The sequence below is a fragment of the Ambystoma mexicanum genome, chromosome 2q (genome assembly GCF_040938575.1).
Source record: "Ambystoma mexicanum isolate Mex_15411 chromosome 2q, UKY_AmexF1_1, whole genome shotgun sequence".
Lineage (NCBI taxonomy): Eukaryota > Metazoa > Chordata > Amphibia > Caudata > Ambystomatidae > Ambystoma > Ambystoma mexicanum.
The window spans coordinates 738,414,425-738,434,188 of NC_090924.1; the positions used below are offsets into that span (position 1 = coordinate 738,414,425).

General features: G+C 44.6%; 1 protein-coding gene and 1 long non-coding RNA gene across 8 annotated transcripts in view; one reads left to right on the forward strand and one right to left on the reverse strand.

Annotated features, from left to right (window-relative positions):
- The window catches only part of RNF32 (ring finger protein 32), a 567,839-nt gene that overhangs the window by 142,559 nt on the left and 405,516 nt on the right, over positions 1-19,764 (forward strand). For all 7 annotated transcript variants that reach the window (XM_069647959.1, XM_069647960.1, XM_069647962.1 and 4 more), the window contains one exon: positions 9,653-9,923. In XM_069647959.1, the coding sequence (XP_069504060.1) occupies positions 9,653-9,923 (271 nt within the window). The remainder of the gene's footprint in view (positions 1-9,652; positions 9,924-19,764) is intronic.
- The window catches only part of LOC138569725 (uncharacterized), a 329,355-nt gene that overhangs the window by 115,557 nt on the left and 194,034 nt on the right, over positions 1-19,764 (reverse strand). The gene's annotated exons all lie outside the window — the stretch shown is intronic.

The following is a 19,764-nucleotide window of genomic DNA, read 5'->3' on the forward strand; positions in this document are numbered from 1 at the left end:
TCTGAAAAAAACAGATGGTACTGCTGGTACTACTGAAAGGGCGTCTTTAAGCTCGTCTGAAAAACCCTTGTAAAAGACGGCGGCTTTTTTTTTGTTCTGGCCACAAGGTTTCGACCGCTAATTGATTAAAGCGAGCAAGATAGGTTACAACGTCTGCTTTCCCTGAGTGATAGCAAGGAACTCAAGATCAGAGGCTTGCGCCTTATGCCTCATGTCAAACACAGCGTCCATAGATTGGATGAGGGTTTCAAAATTATACAAAACCGGGTCATCCGCCTATAAAAGGGGATTATCCCAGGCGGCTGCTGTCCCGCCTAAATGGGACAAAGCAAAAGCAGCTTTCGTTGTGGCATCTGGGAACGCCATGGATCGACAAAGAAAATGCAAACGGCACTGGTTTACAAAAGTGCGATAGGTTCTAGGGTCTCCCATAAAATGTTCTGGCGGGGCCAGAGGAAAAGGCCCAGGTAATACCACTAGGATCGGAGCAGGAGAGACAGCCTGGGATGCTGGGGGGGTCTGCAACTGCTGCAGCCTCACTGAATTCCTCATCAGGAGGTAACGGTTGTATAAAGCTCTGTAACACGTCTATACGTTGGTTTAAGGTCGTATGGGCCGATGCTGACAGGGCTTGCATGTGTGCCTGTACAGGATCCGGCCCCAGATCCATTCCACAGGTTGATAATGGTAGGCTCCTTAATCTGTCAAAAACGCAGACAGTTCTTATCACAACCCCCTCTTAGCCTGGTGCTAATTTGCAGCCAAACTTTCCTCACAAGAGCGCAGTCTGCAGGGGCGCGATACAACACCTGACAGAGCAGGGGCTTGAGTGAAAAGGCTCGAGCAGCAGCAGAGTGTCCAGTAAGGGTAGGTAAGTGAGTCCGTGTACGAGGTGTGGAGGAGGGACAAAAAAAGGCAATGATAGGAGAGGAAGGAAATGAAACTGGAAAGAGAGAGAAATGAAGGTAAGCCAAGGGTTCCACGTGGAAATCAGGAGGTTCTTGACCAAGTATTCGGAGGCGATTACGCCGGTATGCAGAGTTCCAGAATAGCAACGGGACCAAACAATCAGCAGAAGAAATCCAGGTAACGTATGCCGCGTCGGGGTAGCAGGAGATAATCCAAAGGGACCGGGTATTAGAAATCAGGGGCAATCCAAGAGACAAATCCGTAGAAACAGGCCAAGAAGTCAAGGACAGGATTTTACAACGAAGAGAATGACAGGAAATTAATGCTACTAAACTGGCCGTAAAATTCAGTTAAGGAGCAACCGCTCCGTGCGCACAGATAGAATATGTAGACATAGAATATGTAGACTACTCGCGTACAGATGTGAGACGATGGCCCGTGCACGTCACATGACTGTAGTGTCTGGCTCGAGCACTAACGCGGCATGCTGGACGTTGCAGTCCGCACTGAACCACCGTGTTTTCGGCATTGGCCCAAACGCCAAGGGATCTTCCAGGTGATTGGGTTAACACCCGCAAGCTTTCGTGGTCTTATATGGGGTCGGATCACGACATAAGATTACTTAATGCAACATGGTCTGCGGCACAGTTGTAAAATAGTTTGAAGACCTATTTGCCTCTGTCTCAGAAGAGCATATTTTTGAGTAAATCTGTTTGTACTTTTTGGGTCAATTGTGTAGGTGTAAATGCACAAGCTGTTCTGAAAAAAAATTAAGGTAACATGCCTGTTTGTATTTCAATGCAAAATGATTTATGTAAGCTGTGGTATGTAAATTCAGACTTGCAAAAGGCATGCATGCAAATTAAGTATTCCCCCTACATGAAGTTTAGACCTCAACTGATCTTCCTAAACAATTCCTCTTAGAATCACCACGTGAGATACTCCCCTTTTCAAACCAATGTTACAGTGTTATCAGAAATATTATTGTAGCAATTCTGCCATAATAAACTGCATGACATCCACAAAGGGAAGAAGGATGAGGGTCAGGACATGACTAGAGCAAAGGGAACCCAGAAAAAAGTGATTACCAAGGAGAACCAACCCTGAGCTCTTAGTTATCGCACATGGTCCACAATGACTCTAGCCAGCACCACCCCTCAGTACGCTGATGTGTTCACCAGAAATATCTCTGAGTCCTCATTTGATTCGCTGAATGTTAATTTAAAAATGCAATCATAAAGAATGAAATCAGTAACCTTTAGAGCTGGCTTAGCCAGGCGATAAATGCAAATAAGAAAGGAATTAAGAGTATAGGAGTAAGAATCTGCATATGTAAAACTGATCTTATGGATTGCTGACGAATTTATGGGCTTAGACCCAGTTGTTAGGACACTGCAGGACACGAGAAACATTTTGAAGACCTTCAGAATCGTGAGCAAAAAGAGAACATTTGCATCTAAGTCCACAAGGAAGGATATGAAGGTGAGAATATTACGGAGCATGTACAGAAACATCAATGACTGGTTTTTGGAGATGATCCTAATGTTGACATTAGAATAGATCAGTGGCATCTCCTCCGTATGGGCGGGATAGCGCCACCCCCTCACTTGAGTGCCACACAGCACAGTCCACCTGTGTGCTCCCTTTGCACGAGGGAACTACGATTATTGCATATGGGCAGAGGCACGTCCCACCACTACATATTAACTTTTCTTTTAACGTGTAGCCCAAAAAACTGTATTTTGCAATAATGAGATGCCAGCGGGCATAGGAAGTCTGACTCTGCTGTCTCTCATTATTGCGTTAACAGTGTACACAAGCTGACTGATGGGAATGAAGTCCCTTACAGTCAGTGACTGTGCTCACACTGCAGAGATAAGGGGAGGGCCATGCAGATCTGTGTGGCAGTGGCAGAGGTGTACTGAGGGTGCAAGCAGGTATGTAAATTTAATTATGTGTATGAAATGTGCGTCTATGTATGTGCACATGTATGTTTGTTTTTATGTATGCATGAATGCAAGGAGTTGTTTGAATGCTGTATGACGCACAGGTGAATGAGACCGTGTGTGTTGTTTGAATGCATGTTAACGAGAGTGTGTGCCTGCATGTGTAAAGGGGGAGAGGGCCACTAAATTTAGGGGTGGGGACAGCTAGGCGGAAGGAATTCTTTTTTGCTTTACCCTTGATGGCCAGTAAATATTGTATTACTGGGCATCAAGGAAAAAGCAAACCAAAGCGTTTTTATATTGCTTGATGGTGTACATTGGTAGCACCAGAGAGCATATGATTTCATACTGTGACATGGCATTTTGTGCTGGCATCAAGTGTAAGAGCAAACCTAAATTTTATTACATGGCTAGACTGGTTTACATTTGTACAGCCAGTATGGATATTCATTGTTTTTGTGGCATTGCATTTTACTGGTGCAGCCTGCACGGACATGTATGGGTACAGTCAGCATGAACATGTTTTTTTCTACTGGCTTATATTGTGGGCGAAAGCCTCATGAAAATGTGTTGGCAAATGTGTGTGTGCGCTGTTGGTGACTTGCATCTAATAGATTTGTTCTCAATTTTTCACCGAGTGTGCTGTAAAATGCACCCTTAGAACCCACTGTTTTAAAGGTTTCTCAGGGAGCGGTGGAGGGAGGGAAACCCCTTGAAATTCCCTTGGTTGGTTCTGGATCCCTCGCTACTTTAGATCGCTCCCGCATATCGGGGCAAACATTGACACACCTTCAATTAAAAGCTTCTACAGATGCCACTAGAATAGACTAAATTCACTGAGTGGGAAAACAACATGATAGATACTAATAATAGATCACATACAAATGTGGGTACTATATATTTTAAATACAACACCCAGGTCTGTCCAAACTCTGGACCCTGATCAGTTGTATGTAGTTGATTTGAACTGTCGCCTGGGGGATCACGCCAGCTACCAGGTACCCTTTGTGGTTGGATGATGACATCAGACATGTATCAAATTGACATAAAGGCATGGATCAGCAGACAGCCCCTCAGCAGAAGAGTAAACTGTCTTTTTCAAGTAACTGCCACCAAATGCAGGACCATGAGGGATGGTACAGAGGAGATCATCCTGGCATTTATAATATGTCTCATGTTGTGTCAAGGAAGGAAATATTTACTTCCAACATCTGTATAGTGCCTGCTAGGGCCTCAGGGACCCGTTCATCTGCCAGGTCTTCCGCCATTACCATCGTGGAATACTTCATTGGAAGCAGCCCAAGAAAACGTTTGCCTCGGGACAGGTGGACTCCAATTTTCCTAGTGGTGGGGAACCTTCTCTGATCGGCAGATGTTTAGATGGGATGCTCGACGAGGCTTTCTGTTGGCTGTTCCTACTGAGACAATGGAAGTGAGAGGACCATAACAGAAGGACATCTGGTCCCCAGAGGTGCCTAGTCTAACTTCAATGCCAGAAGGTCTTGTTTGAACTTGCATGTTCCATAGCAGGGTTCCAAAAACCATCCTTGGGTCGAGTGTCTTCCTCCATATGATTTCAAATGAATGGAGCTGAACTTCTATATTCATGCGAGGCCGGGGTGAAGGTAATAATCCAAAACCCCAATCGTATGGTTGCATCCATTCTGACTGCTACCCAATCAGTGGTTATTGCCACAATCAATTCTCACTGACATCTTCCAGCACAAACTTGCAAGATGTAGATTAATTCCAGATTCCCGACCCTGCAGTCAAACTGGTCGGACGTGGTCTTGACCTGGTTTTGCCCTACGATGCATCTGGAATTCTAATACTATATGTAAAACTCTTTGGATAAAAGCGGTATGTACATAACAGGTTATTATTACTCTAGGTAGACTCTTGATAAATGTTGCTTAGATGGATTTTTAGAACCAGCCTCACTGATGCCTCCTGAGAGACCTCCCTAGTTAATGAACAGGGTCATTGAGACTTAGATCTAGCCAAACTCTATCAAGGTAACATAGACTGAGCAGCACGCCAATCTTCAGGAGATATGGGGGTGGTGTAATAGTACAGTTAACCACACATAAAGCAATCAAATGAAATACTAATTTATTTGTCCTTTAACTGTAAGCAGGTAGAGTAAAAGTCAAGCATCTATTACAAAAACACACTTGTGGGTATACATAAATACACAGTTGGTAATCTCAAAGTCAGATCGTCTACACTTTACAATAAACACTTGTGAGGAATCTGAGGGCGTTCTCACTTCTTTCCCCAGTATATCCTCCTCCCAGGTGGCCAGGGAAATGCTGTCACTATCGAATCCTGACCCTGTGGCTGGATATGCGAGGGAGGATCAACTGGGTGGAGGAGACTTGGAGAGTGGGAATGAAGCACGCTTGGGTGAGACACAGTATTCCTCATTTCCCTTTTATAAGGAGTCAAATATCCCCCAGGCCTTTGGAGGGTATTAACCAATCCCTTCCCTATTTTGGCAGAAAACCATCTCCCAGTACACACCAGTCAGGTACTGAGACGAGGAAGAGACAACCCAGAGCCAGACATCCTCTTTTTATTAACTTAGACATACACAAACACCACTCTGGTCCCGGGACGCGGAAGAGGGATGCCGAGTACCTAGACTGTTATGCATTAAAGGAACATTGCCTACACCAGAGGTCTAGGGGGTGGTATAAATGGTCTGCCCAGGTGAGGCTATCACCTGTGGAACACTTGCAGGAGAAGCAGGAGGTGAAGCCAGAGAGACGCGGGCCCGAAGCACCTACAGGCTGCAAAGTCGTTGCAGCGGAAGCAGATTGTGGCAGGCGCATTCGAAAGATCTCCAGTGGCAGAGCTGGTCTGCATACCTCCTGGAGTTAGAGAGACTCCCTCCCCATACAACTGAGGCGGTGGAGATCCTGGATGAGAGGCACGCCGAGCCCGGAGCAGAGACAGCCACAAAGAGCCTGCCAACACGGAGATCAGCACCTGGAGACAGCGTACCCGGTGAGTCCGAGAAGTCTGAAGAACTCTGGGACGCTGTAGTGTAGACCACGTGGTTGCTGCAGGTCTGATCACTTGCGACTGAGCGAGGGACTGTTTAGGCAATATGAATGCTGATCCAACTTGAAATAAATAATGCTGAGAAAACTGAAGGAAAGGATTTTGCGAATGCCGAAGTGGATGACAGAAATCTTTGAACTTGTGAATACGCCCGTGAAAAGGGTACACATTCCCAGCAGGAGAGTAAACTGACAATGTTATGTTTATTTATTCAGTGTGACTGATTGGAATGAAATGAAACCTTTTACTGAACTGAAATAAAGCAATTGCAGTTGAATATCAAATGGATTGAAAGCAGTTGGTAAAATTCACTAATAAAAAGGAACTGAAGATAACAAGCATTGGCAAGTGCCATATGAATTTAAGGAACTGTGCAACTTGAACGTAAAAGCAGATCCAAAAGCTCTGAGAATATTTGAAAGTATAACAAGTGAATGGTGGCAAAACAAGTATTGAGAAAGCTCCAAGAGGATACGTCCAATACCATTGTGAAGCTGAAACAGTGGCAGTGTAACTGTGAAGAAGCAAGTAAGTTGTATCATTTGCGTGACTGCAGTGTATGGACTGTGTGGTCCGACAACTGCGCCTCGACTGAGTGCACCCACCTAATAAAAAGCTACTTGCATCACCTATAAGCTTGTGATTGAATATTAAGGAAAACGTATGTCATCTCAAATTGAGGAACTGAACTCTATGAAATTGGTGTAAGGCAACTCAGCCAGAAAAGCTGGTGAGTATCCCGCCAGAAAAGCTGGTGAGTATCCCAGGGAATTGTGCTGTTTTGGAACATTCAGAGACTTGAAAGCTTGGGGAAGAGAACCCCTCTTTTTGGTAAAGTGAACTATCCTGTATCTTGGGGAAGGGAAAACCGTTTTACAACCAAGAGCTGGAAGAAGCTCTGAACTTTTATTCCAACACTTCTCATTTTGATGCGAACATCCCTGCACATTGAATACAAGTAGACATCTACTTATATTTAATGTGGGCCAGTATAGGTTTTGGAGACACAGACATTTGCTTTGGACTTCCTGACACAGACTATCATTAGTTTCAGTTAGGCAGGGAAATCCCATGTTAGCATAAGGCAAGTTAGGCCTTTTCCCAACCTTTCGTTTTATTTTAATAAACGTTTGTAACCCAAGCTTTACTCAGTTGTCTGTGTCTACTTCCTGATGTTGTCACACGCATGTCAAAAACTGTTAAAATTAGTAAAACAAGAGCAACTGTAGCCGGTAAAGTGGAAAAACAATGCATTTGAAACCTAAACCATATACTCTGCCTTATAAGGCCCATATAGCAGTGCTTTTCTACAAGGTAAGTAGGCCTAGTGCCTCAACAGAGTCAAGGTTCAGGTAAGTACCTGAGTAGGGGGCCCAAATTCTTGAAAGCTAGTCGATAATAAACTCTGGCATAGCCAATAGGTTGAGAACAGTTCCAAAATAAAGCTCTTTAAGAGTGTAAATACTAAGGGCCTCATCGGGAGTCTGGCGGTATCCTGGCAGTAATACCGCATTGATACCCCCAGCGCAAATAGCATTACCAGTACTCCAATGGGGTTGGGGGCATTATTATCGCTGGCAGTAATAGCGGCGAAAACGGGCGGTAAGGGGACATTTTTTCCTTCAGCAAAAAGCTGCAGGTAAAACTCCCACTTACCACCCGACTCATGATTGGGCCAACCCTTAAATGTGGCGGTAATAGGATTTAAGGGTTAAGGCCCAACACATGATGTGGCTCTAAGTAAAAGGTTTTATGAGGTACTCTCCCAATCCCACCTCACTAGGGGTTACATGTAGGGGTGGATCTCTGGCCAGTACTCCAGCGAGCATGGCCAGGCAATGGAGAGTTAGCGAGTGGACGCCCATAGAATCCCTCTAGCGGGTAAGGGCAATAAAATATGTGTGCAGATTTACGCCAGCAATCTGACTTTTCTGGCCAATTGCTTCTGCCATTGGTCCAGTTGCAGGGGGTCCAGAAGCTACAGTGCTGATGTCGGAATCAAGTTTGGTTCGTGCTAGGAGGTAGTTCTGCACTCTGGTAGGGCAGAGATCTTCTAGCAGGGTGGGGGAGTCACTTCAGGAAAGCACACACAGCAGGTCACATGACGAGAGAAGACCCCACTCCCCAGGACATGGCTTTGATGGCCATCAGCAAAGTTTACTCTGATTAGTTGGTAGCAGGTAAGATTCCTGGAGGCAATGAAGCAAAATAAGTGCGTTGAGCAAGAGAAGTAAAGCAAAAAGATGTTACTTGTGCCCAAAAGTCAATACAAGTTTCAAACCATAGCAAATAGCTGGAGGTTTCCTTGGTGTCGATGGAGGGAAAATTGCAAAAAGAAAATATCTTTCCTAACTACTGTATATATGGCCACCGTTTGGCACACTTAAAAGTATTGTGGACAAAGCATGCAATAAAGGTGCAATGCTGCTGCAGGAGTGAAGCTGTTTAGATCTCTGTGAATTCCAAGGAAATGATTTACATCTTTTTATATAATTTTTGCCTCCCAATCCTGTGTCGCAGTGCTCATGGCGACTACTCACATCATAAAATTTACATTGTGCAATAGATGAATGCAGTGTTTCTCACCTCTGGTGTGTATTTTTAAATGTTTTTAGTGAACTCCAATGTGTTTATTTTTAAGGTAACAAAGAAGGGTGGGAACACCTCTACTGAAAACGAGCATGGGTCAAATACCCCGTTCCATGGAATTTCTTCCACTCAGGAGGGTCTACAACCATGTTTTAGCTCACAGCACCCTTTACAGAGGAAAAAACAGCATTTGCATATCAGTCTTCGTCCCACCCACAAGGGCACTGCAGCACCGAATGCTAGGCAAATCTCCTCCGAACAAAAGTACCATTAGCAACCACAGACATGTGTTTCGGCCTAGTCGGGCCTCATCAGTGAGGTGAAGTTGAGTCTCTCTAATACACAGTGAGCAAGAGGTCCACGTCTGGATTACTCTGGGTTACATAGGGTGAAACCCCTAGTTTTACAAAGTTACAAGTGAGTGTGGGAGCCCCTCTACATAGTTCGAACATGGGTCAAATATCCTGTTCTGTGGAATTTCTTCCACTCAGGAGCGTCTACAACCACGTTTTAGCTCACTGCACCCTTTACAGAGGAGAAATATGCATTTGCATATCAGTCTTTGTCCCACCCACAAGGGCAGTCCAGCACTGAAATGCTAGGCAAATCTCTGAACAAGAGTACTATCAGCAACCCCATACACGTGTTTCGGCCTAGTCTGGCCTCATCAGTGAGGTGAATCTGAGCCTCTCTAGGACATAGTGATCTGTTGCTGTTGCTACTGTTGTTCAGAGGAGAATTGCCTAGCATTTCTGTTCTGGACAGCCCTTGTGGGTGGGACAAAGACTGACATGCAAATGGGTATTTCTCTTCTGTGAAAGGTACAGTGAGCTAAAACGTGGTTGTAGGCCTTCCCGAGATGGCACCTTGCCATAGAACAGGTTATTTGACTGTGTTCGTTCTTGGTGAGCATTTATTTTTAAGGTAAGCATAACAGTAAAAGACTTATAATCTCAAGAGCCTCAAAAGGGGTGGCACTGACCTGCGACTAAAGAATGTGATTTGCCTTTGGTTATTGTTCACTGTGGAGTTTCACATGTTTTTTGCACGTTTCACAACAAATATCACACTATAGTCTTACTTAACCTTTTATGGTCTTGTTCATTGTATTTATTGCTTCTGGTGCCATTTTTTCCATTTAGAGTACCTCCTGCAAAAAAGAACCTTTAACGCTAACTGCAGCTGCTCTGCAAGACCACATGTTACATAACCTTCAACTCCAGAGTCTTTCATTAGCTGATCCACTTGGGGCAAAGAAGAGAACCCACATTCATTCTACCAAGCCCTTCAATAAAGACATAGTGACAGCCGTTGTAGACACTGGCCTAATCCGACCTTGCGGTAGCCACAAGAAAAAGCAAGATCCAGAAAAGGAATATGTTCTTGATGCCCGTCCTCCACCATTAACATTGGGTAAAGGAAATGCTTTTTTGTCAATTTACATTTAATGATTTATCTGTAAGAAACAGCAGGAAGCAATACAGTTTTACACTTGAAAGTTGCAAAGATTTGGGATTTTTTTGGGTTGCCTTCCCCAAGACACCTCGATGAAAAAACGTATCCAACCCACCTCATTATATTCGTGGGTGGGGAAGCACAATACCCAAAATTACATAGGCCCACTTTTAATGGTTCTGCACCTGCTGCAATTACTAAACCTCTGGTTCCTTTTTCTTTCATGTTTGTTGATCAGTGCTGTCAGCAAATAGGGAAAGCTTTGAATAGTGCTACTTCGTGCATGCAACCTCCCAATTCCAGATGCAAATCTTGACAGCCTTTTAACTGTTCTGGACACTTAATTTGCAGGAGACGGGCCATTCCATCAGCTATGTTGAGGATGGCTCTGGTGGTGGTCAAGAAGTAGGCTGCTTCACTTTCGAAGATGTTCATAGCACCGCAAGGGATAACATAGCAAGTACATCTTTTGTCTGGCAAGGGAAGCTCCATCAGAACCCCAGACGATGTCAGTGGCTGTGTTGAACACATTCTTAGAGAGAAATGTGTCTTTGATTAGTGCATCTGTCTGTCTTTGAAACTGGACAATCCCAAGAATGTAATTGATCAAATGAAAGCGTCGCAGGCATGCTTTATGAGTTCAATTTGGCTATCTGCACTTCATCTAGGGATTTGTAGTTTTCTGAAGAAATGTTCCTACAATCTTGGTAAAAATAGATTCTGTTCTCTCGGGGATATCAGAAAAAACTCTGCTGTCAAAGGAGGTCACCTTTATTTGAGAGCAGAAGATCTTTCGCCTATGCCCTGGTGAACATAACGCATGGCCTCTCCCAGTTATTTGCAAGATAAAGGATCAGCCCTCTTACAATTCATAAAAGAAACCTCTGTATTAGGCCAAGTACCCACAGTTGTTCCCCTCCCCCTGCTCATCACACTAAACCTTGATCACTCATGTCCGTGACCCTTCAGATGTATTGGAATACAACTGTCTTGATCCATCACTAATGAAAAGATTACCTAGAGCTCATAGGAGGTGAAGTCCAAAACATGTGGAAAGTAACATAATGAGTAACCATGCATTCAAGTTTAATAAATTACTGCCAAAGAGTTTGTTTTGCCCAGGTTATCTTAGCCCCAACCTAAAATTCTTCTTGTCTCATCCAATGTTACAAGCAGCCTCATTCCAACTGTAAAGAACTCATGGTGACAACAGTAAAGAGAGACACAAGTGATCACAGTTCAAGGGTGTTTATTGAACTATAAATACAGGGTGTAAAAACGGCTTAACTAAACCTAAATCTAAGATGGGAGCAAGTGTCGACCATCAAATGAAAAATAAGGCAGTCCTAGTGGCGTTGTGTTAAATTAGGAGGCCCTATACTAAGACAACCTATTGCCAATTCCTTACAACTAATTACGGAAAGAGTGTGGGATAGGGTATCAAAATAAAGAAGAAAGTGTTCACAAATAATAAGTCAGGATGTGATTGCCTCAGGGTCTCCCTTCCCCACGTTTTTAGCATGGGACAAGGTGAGACTTTGGAGCACAGCTCATGCTGGAGCCTTCCCAGCATGAGCTAACAGTTCCGTATCAGCTATCCGGTTCTTCGATAGTTAAGTCTCTTTGTAGTGAAAAACCTCTTGCCTTCGAAACCTGATACTCACAACAAACAAGCACAAAGATCTTTTCTACAAACACTTTGGGCGATGGCTTCACCCATGGGTCCCTCTTTTCTGGCACTGAGCCCTCAAATTAACAACACAGTTCCTTTCTCAGTGAACTTTGGGTGGTAACCTTCCACCCCTGGATCTCCCTCAGCTGGGCTCTGACTCTAGAAAACAAGGGGGACACTTCCCTTCCCCATGTTTTGCAATGTTCCTCGCTTTCACAAATCTCAATGGGCCTCATTACGAGGTTGGAGGCAGCCATGGAGCTATTAGCTCCATGGCTGCCTCCAAAACCCTTCCGACTCCGCCCTGGTGAATGGAGCAATTACCGGTCCATTCCGAGGTTGGAGGGACCGGTAATTCCCCATTCACCAGGGCCATTCCCCATTCCCATTTGAGCCCCCATAGGGCTCACTGGGAATGGGGGAAGGCGCTAATAACGGTACCGCAAGTTGCGGTACCGTTATTAGCTCTAGAGTCCCTTTGCGGGTCTCGTATTAACGCCTGCAAAAACCAGGCATTAAGGAAGGACCCGCAAAGGGAACTCGTAGTAGGGAGGTAAGGGATTATCGGCACCGGTGCCCTTACCGGTGCCGGTAATCCCTTACCTCCCACATCGTAATGAGGCCCAATGTCTTTTTAAAGAGGTTTTTGGTCTCTGCCCCAGCTTGTCGGCTTCCCTCTGCAAGGTTCATTCTCGCCAACTTTTGGCTTTCTGCTTCCCTCTGCCGGGTTCGCTCTCGCCGACTTTTGTAACACACTGTTCATGTACTTATTTTCAACATGCTTGATTCACTTTCCTTGGTTTTCACAGTACTCTGTTGGTCAAAGACTTTCGACGGTACAGAGGATTTTACGAGACCCCTGTATGACCACTTTGACCATTCTTCGCCTCTTCCCAAGGCCTTCTGGTTATGGTAGTCTTTTTACCATTGGATTTACAGTTCTGTTTCTTATCGACACTCCCCTCGACTCACCGGCTGTGATAAACTGCCTGGCTTTCTGATGTCTTGGAGTCAAGGTTTGTACCACTGAGACCACCGTCTCTCCATGGCTTGGTAATCAGCAGAGGAGGGTCTCTCGTACCGGGCACTTCTGTTGCAATACACATTGGCTATTGTTTGCAGGCTTATCGTTCCCTCTGCGGAGGTTTCACAAGACTTTTTCGGAAAGGGCAAGGTCGACTTTCTCCTCCTCTTGAACTGCCATGTTGAGTTAGCTCTTATGTTGTGCGGTCTGCCTTACTTGTCCTGTGCTCTTGTGCTCCACCTTTTATCCCTGCGGGGAAGGGAAAGGGCCATCAGGTGTGTGTGGTTCTGGTCAATTGCCTGACTAAGCCTGACCCTGGTATTGGGACACGTCAGGTAAACGGCTTCAGTGTTAGTCTGTTAGGAGCAGTGTTTGGAATAGCCTACATTGTAGGATGGGGAAAAGGTGTTGAAAGAGGGATACCCCGTCTCGCCTGTCAGTGTGCCACTCCCACTCCCCGAGGATCTCGCTCAAGATGAGCCTTCCTCACTGGTCCACCCTCAGTAACCGGATCCAATAGCGATGGCTGTGTCCTGGCCATCTGGATGACACATCCCAGGGGACTAGCTAGGGAGACACTGTCCGGTTTCTCACACAACACATACATATTCAAGGTGTAACAGCTCATGTTTCCTTAAAAGTAACTCACTGTGGCTACTATTTTTCACAATCCTTCCATCCTTCTCTCAAAACTATCTTTCCTAGGTATTAGGGCAGGGACAAAACCCTTGCTTGGTTTGCTTCATATCTTGCCCCCAGACACTTGCTGGGTTCCTGTAACAGCCTTACCTCCCCACTCCCCCCCTACTGTTGGTGTTCCCCAAGGGTCCGTCCTGGTTCTACTTCTATTCCCTCCATGTACTTCTGCACTTGGCACATTGATCTCCTCCTACGCCTTCTCCTATGAGCTCTTCACCAATGGCACTCAGATCCTCTTCTGCTGTCCCTCCTTATGTGACCAACTACAGTCAATAATGTCTTTCAAGTGGATTGTGTCCTCCCACGTATTCCTCATCTTTGATATTCAAGTCTGCTTGCAACTTGCTTCTGAATTTTGTTTTCATAGGTTCCAGCGACGTGCAGTGTCGAGTCTTGGTCCTTGATGGCCTCTGAAGCGTCCCTTTTGACATTGACCCTAGTATATAAAGCACATACGCTGACCGTTACCTCAATCCTGTTTTTCCACATTGCTGCGTGCTTTGGAGCTACTCGCCTCAAAGAATTTCGATTACGTTATTATATTCCTCGAATATATCCTTGACACCAAAGACAGACATCAAGCGGTGTTCAGACTGTGGAGCCAAGATGTCTATCACAGGCCCTCACTGCGTCTATCTGTGGTGCTTGGGGTCGGGTCACAAAGGCAAAGACTGTGGCTCATGTCAATCCATGACTGTCAAGGCCTTGCGGGAAAGGAAGGGAAAACTCCATGCAGGTAAGTCCTCTCTCAAATCCCTGTTCGTTACCCCATCTAAAAGAAAATAATCCTCCGAATTGAGAGATTTATCCCTTTAGAAAGCTTTCTAAACGCTGAAGACATTCGAGGTCTAGTTCACGATACTTGTCCTCTTCTCCTAAGAAGAGTAGAAAACAACGTCACAGATATTCATTGTTGTCTTCGTCCCCTGAAAAGTTTTGTTTCCAAGAAAGAATTTGATTACGGCGGAATTAGAAAACTTCCATTTAAAAATGCTTCAGGTTTTCCAGAGGCAAGCTCCTCCGAGTGCCCCTCTGAAGGAGTCTGAGAAAAGCAGCCACACCTCGGCATCTAACAAGGCCAGCAGGGAGTCTTGTGTGTCTCTTTCTTGCATGCCACAAGGCCCGGGAAGGGAGACTCCTCGACACAAGTCGAAGGAGTCTTCCTCAACACACAAGAAAGAGCCCGAGTCTGGCACCTCGAAGCATTCATTTCCGTATCGAAGCCTTTCGAAGGTATTGAAGCCATTATGTTCATCGCCTGAACCCTCGAGGCATATAATCCATCTACAGCCATCGAAGCATACTAAATTGTCGGCTTATTCACCGACTGTTTTGAGGAAGTCATTGAAGTCTTCGACACCTTCAACTTCGTCTAAGCCTTCAGTGCCCTCGAAGACTGTTAAATATATGGCTGATATGTCTAAGTGTTTCAAACCCATTCCTCAACCTGATTTCTTCAGGAAAATGGGATCAATCTTGAGGGCCCTCACCAACCTTATGGCAGTGGTTGCAGCGAGTCTAAGGAAGGAAGGAATTCACGTCTACCCCTACCTAGACAACTGGTTGATCAGGGCTGTTTCTCTGGAACAGTCTCTGAATCATCTCAGTCGCACCTGCCACTTTCTCCATGAGCTGGGCTTCTCACTGAACACTAAGAAGTCCCACTTGACACCTTCAAAGAAGTTTCAATTCATTGGAGCAGTACTGGATTCTGCTTCGGGAAAAGCTTTGCCACCTGAGTTAAGAGTTCAACATCTCTTGCAGATTCCAGAGTGCCTAACGTCTTCTGGCCTGCGACTTCCTAAGGTTGCTCGGCCTCATGGCATCCTGCATTTGTCTGGTGCCAGAAGCCAATCTGAGAATGACATCCCTTAATTGGGCTCTCAGATCCCAGTGGTCTCAATTCTCCTGTAGAATGACAGACCTTCACCAGGTCCCAACAAAGGTCGCCCAGGATCTCCTGCGGTGTGCCAGCCGAGAAAATGTGATGACAGGAGAACCCTTTTGGCAACCATTGCTGGACACAACACTTGTGACAGATGCCTCCATCACAGGATGGGCAGTGCACATGAGAGATCTTTCAATAAGCGGACACTGGTCTCAGCCCAGACTCCACATCTACCTTTTGGAGCAGAGGGCAATTGCACTAGCGTTGATGGCTTTCCTGCCGTCAGTACGGGGGAAGAGTATCCTGATAATGACATACAACACAGTAGCCATGCACTACATCAACAAGCGAGGGGGTGTAGGGTCACTGCTCCTGTGCAGTGAGGCAGTGCAACACTGATTCTGGGCACTGGAGGAAGGAATAACTCTTCTGGCTGTTCATCTAGCCAGAGAAAAGAACACAGCGGCCGATGCTCTGAGCAGGCAGAGCACGATCTCCCACAAGTGGGAACTAGCTCAAGAAGTCCTTCTGGAGATCTTTGCCCTTTGGGGAACCCCTCAAGTGGATCTGTTTGCGACCAGTGTCAAGCAGAAGTGCGAGCTGTTCTACTCCAGGGAATTTCCCCAAAGAGGAGCTCTAGGGGACTTGTTTGTGGTGGACTGGGAGTTTCCACTAATATACACTTGTCTGCCAGTCCCTGTCATTACCCATATCAGGAGGTTGGGGAAGTTCAGGAAAACAATGATCCTGATTACTCCGGATTGGGCCAGGAGAACGTGCTACCCAGACCTTCTAGAAATGGCCATCTGCCCACCAATTCGTCTTACCCAAAGAGAGGACCTACTCTCGCAAGAGGGAGGGCGCATTCTTCACCCAGAGATCAGGACTCTCAATCTTCACACCTTGTGTCTGAAAGGGTAAGATATAAGGAATGGGACCTTCCCGGAAGACTTAATGGAAGTATTGCTTTCGGCAAGGAGACCTGCAACTAAATCCCTGTACCACTGCCGATGGAATAGGTTTCACAGCTGGTGCATGGAAAATAAACTAGATCCTTTCACTTGTAAACTTCCCCATGTTCTATCTTTCTTGCTCTATCTGACCCATTCTGGGTTGCAAGTGGCGAAGGTGAAGGGCTACTTAGCAGCATTATCAATCTTCAAAAGAACTCCAGATGAGAGGGGGTCATAATTCAAAGTGCCGATTGTGGTACAGTTTCTGAAGGGCTTAACCAATTTGTTTCCACTCACTCCCTTAATCGTGCCATCATGGGATCTAAATCTTATAAGTCTTATGGGTGCTCCATTCGAGCCCTTACATTTGTGTCCTCTAAGGATGCTCACTATGAAAACGGCCTTTCTAGTAGCTATCACATCTGCCCGTAGGGTAAGTGAGCTACCGGCCTTATCTTCCAACCTTTTACGTCCTTTTCCATTGATAAAGTAATTTTAAGAGTTAGGTCATCTTTCCTTACAGAATTTTGTGTCAGAGTTTCGTTTAGTACAAGGTATTGTACTGCCATCTTTTTATCCTCCTCCTCCATCTAAGAAGGAGGAGGGACAATATTGTCTAGACCCAAACGGGCACCAAGCTACTACATTACAAGTACTGCAAATATTCGCCAAAATGATCAGCTTTTAATCGGTTATGCTGGCCAAAGTTTAGGCATGACAGTGTCAGGGTTCTCTACTGAAGTGGTGCTTTTGACAACTCACTGTATACTGGATTTGGGCGGAATTAACATTAGGAATGGCGAAATTGTGTTTTATTCTTTCTTTTATGGAATTGGCTTTAACTGTGTTATTTTAGAGTGTGGACACTTGCCCAAGCCAAGAAGGAGGTTTAATCCAGTGATCTGATTGGCTGGGTTATTCACAAGGTCAGTTGGAAAACATTCTCCACTGCCTTTCATTGTCCTTCATCTGGCTGAGAAGGTCAAGATACAGGAAGCTCTCAAGTTGAGGTCTATACCCTTGGGCCCAGTCGGGATGTGTTTTGAAGGAAGACAGTGTTTTCTGAAGGAGTCCATCAAATTAAGGAACCTGTGTAGCAGTCTACAATTTTAAAGCTAAATGAACTAGCAACAAAGGATCTTTACATTTAAAATAACATATGTGAGAGATTCTCTTAAGTTAATTTAGAGCAAATAGGAAATGGTTAATTGACTGAAGAAAATAGGAATAACATTTGTCTGCCAGTGAATGCCTTGAACTGTGCACGCTTGATTTTGTTTCCCTTGTTCGCATTTTATTTATTTACTGAGCGTTTTGGTTTCTTTATTTTTCTCTCTGTAGTTGTGCAATCTTTCGGAGAAATCCGTTTGTTGCAGCTCAGTTGCTAGGAAACCTGTGAGTGTGTCGGATTACACTAGAGAGTTTCCTTCGCCGTAAGCAGCAGCTCATTTTGCTCAAATGCAATTTCAAGACCGCTTAGATTTTTCATAGAGCGGGAGCGTGGGTGATCGAATCTGCATCAGTTTCAATATTTATGTACGCCGGTCGCGTGGAGCATTAGTTCGGCCTGCTTTTCTTCGTCGCTTGGACTCTCTTACAGAGCAGAAGCGCTGGAGCCTTTTTCCAAGTCAGTTTCATTTCCTTTTTCAATCCGCGGGTTGCGGAGTGACATTCTTCCCATTCCGTGGAGACAGGAGAGCTTGGGATCTGCAGACTTCAACAACAGTAAGTTCAAAGTCGATGAGAGCTTAGTTTTTCTGAGGTGTTAACCCTTTATAGACTGGTCAAAAGTTAAAGTTATGAAACTAAGCTAAAACTGAAATCACAGGGTTACGTAGGAGCCAGAGACTTTGGACTCTTTTTGCAGTTAATAAAGGAAGAAGAAAGTGAGCACAAGGATTAAAAGGCATGGACCTTAGTAGTTAAAAAGAAAGTGTAAGATAATAAGATGAAGAAGCACTGTCAAACATTTGAATCCTGCACATTCCAGTCAGGCGGAGTGGTGTTCTCTGCTGTGGAAAAATTAGTTGAGTGCATCATGCCTTTGAGGGTCTGTCGGGGTTCAGCAGCTCCTGCGGATATCTTCAAGACTCAGCCTGACATAGAGTCACAAAACAAACTCTCTAGATGGATTGTAATGTGCATAACAGAGTGTTTCTCGTTTATGGGCACAGATTTGCCCCTAGGTTTCAGGATGCATTTCACTAGAGGGGTGGCTGCTTCTTCAGCTCTGGAAAGAGGTGTACCGGTGCGAGATACTTGCAGAGTGGCAGCATCTGTTTGTGGAGGTGCACTCTGTTTGCTTAGGATAGTCGCAATTATTCTTAATGCAATAAATAGAGTAAATGACTTTCAGGTGCTCCTTGTTGGATCTGTGCTACCAGATCTGAAAATAGTGAAGAATGGAGGGTCCCTCGAGATACAACGGGGGACAAACAATGGCACACTTTTAACAATACAATTGTTGGATATCAATACATTTGTAAAGTATGGTATAGTTTTTTATCAAACAGTTTTTAGACGTACTGGTAAATATTACTAAATGGAATATTTATTTCTAGGAAAGAGTATACAATCCCAATATTTTTACCCGAAGAAAGGCAAAGAAGGCCCGAAAGACATAGTCAAAGTATAAGAGATGGAGACACTGAGTGTACTCAGTACAACCTAAGCATCTATAACCCACTCCTATCGAGATGTCTGGATAAACCACACATACAAATCTTGTATTATGAAGTACATGAGAATCTAATGTGAATTATATTGTCCTAATTTGATGTACACTGAGAAATTTGCATTGATTGAACATAATTTGTTAAATTATGTTGTGAGATAACATTGAATATTGGAACAAAAAACATACCTTTTGTATTTCGGTGCATACATTTATTCTTGAAAATTCTTAAAAAATGGTTTGATAAAAAACAATACCGTACTTTACAAATGTATTGATATCCAACAATTGTATTGTCAAAAGTGTGCCCTTGTTTGTCCTCTGTTGTATCTCGAGGGACCTTCCATTCTTCACTATTTGTAGAGTAGGCAACCTGGTCGACCCTTCACACTTTCAGTACATTTTACGTGTAGATTCCTTTTCAGGAGAGGAAGCCACATTTGGCAAGCCTGTCCTCCATAATATTAACAAATAAGAAAATTCCTGGCACCCACCGCCTAACTCAAACTGCTTTGGGAGTCTATCAAAGATGAGGAATACATGGGAGGACACAATCCATTCGAAAAACAAGTTACCTAACCGTGGTAACGTTCTTTCGACTGGATGTTCCTCCCACTTATTCCTCATTTCCCAACCATCCATCCTCTCTCACTTGCCTAGAATTTCGATTTTTTTTTTTTTTTTTTTTTTTTTTTTTTTTTTTTTTTTTTACACCTTCCTTTCTCGCAACATCAAAATTGTCTCCTCCTGTTACACAGCATCCAAGTTAAAGGAGGCAAAAAAACAAAGAACTGAGGTAACTGTCTGCGCGCGTCCTTCAAATACCAGAGTCGACATTACAAGGGACGCTACCGAGGTCATCGAGGACCAAGACTCGATGCTGCACGAT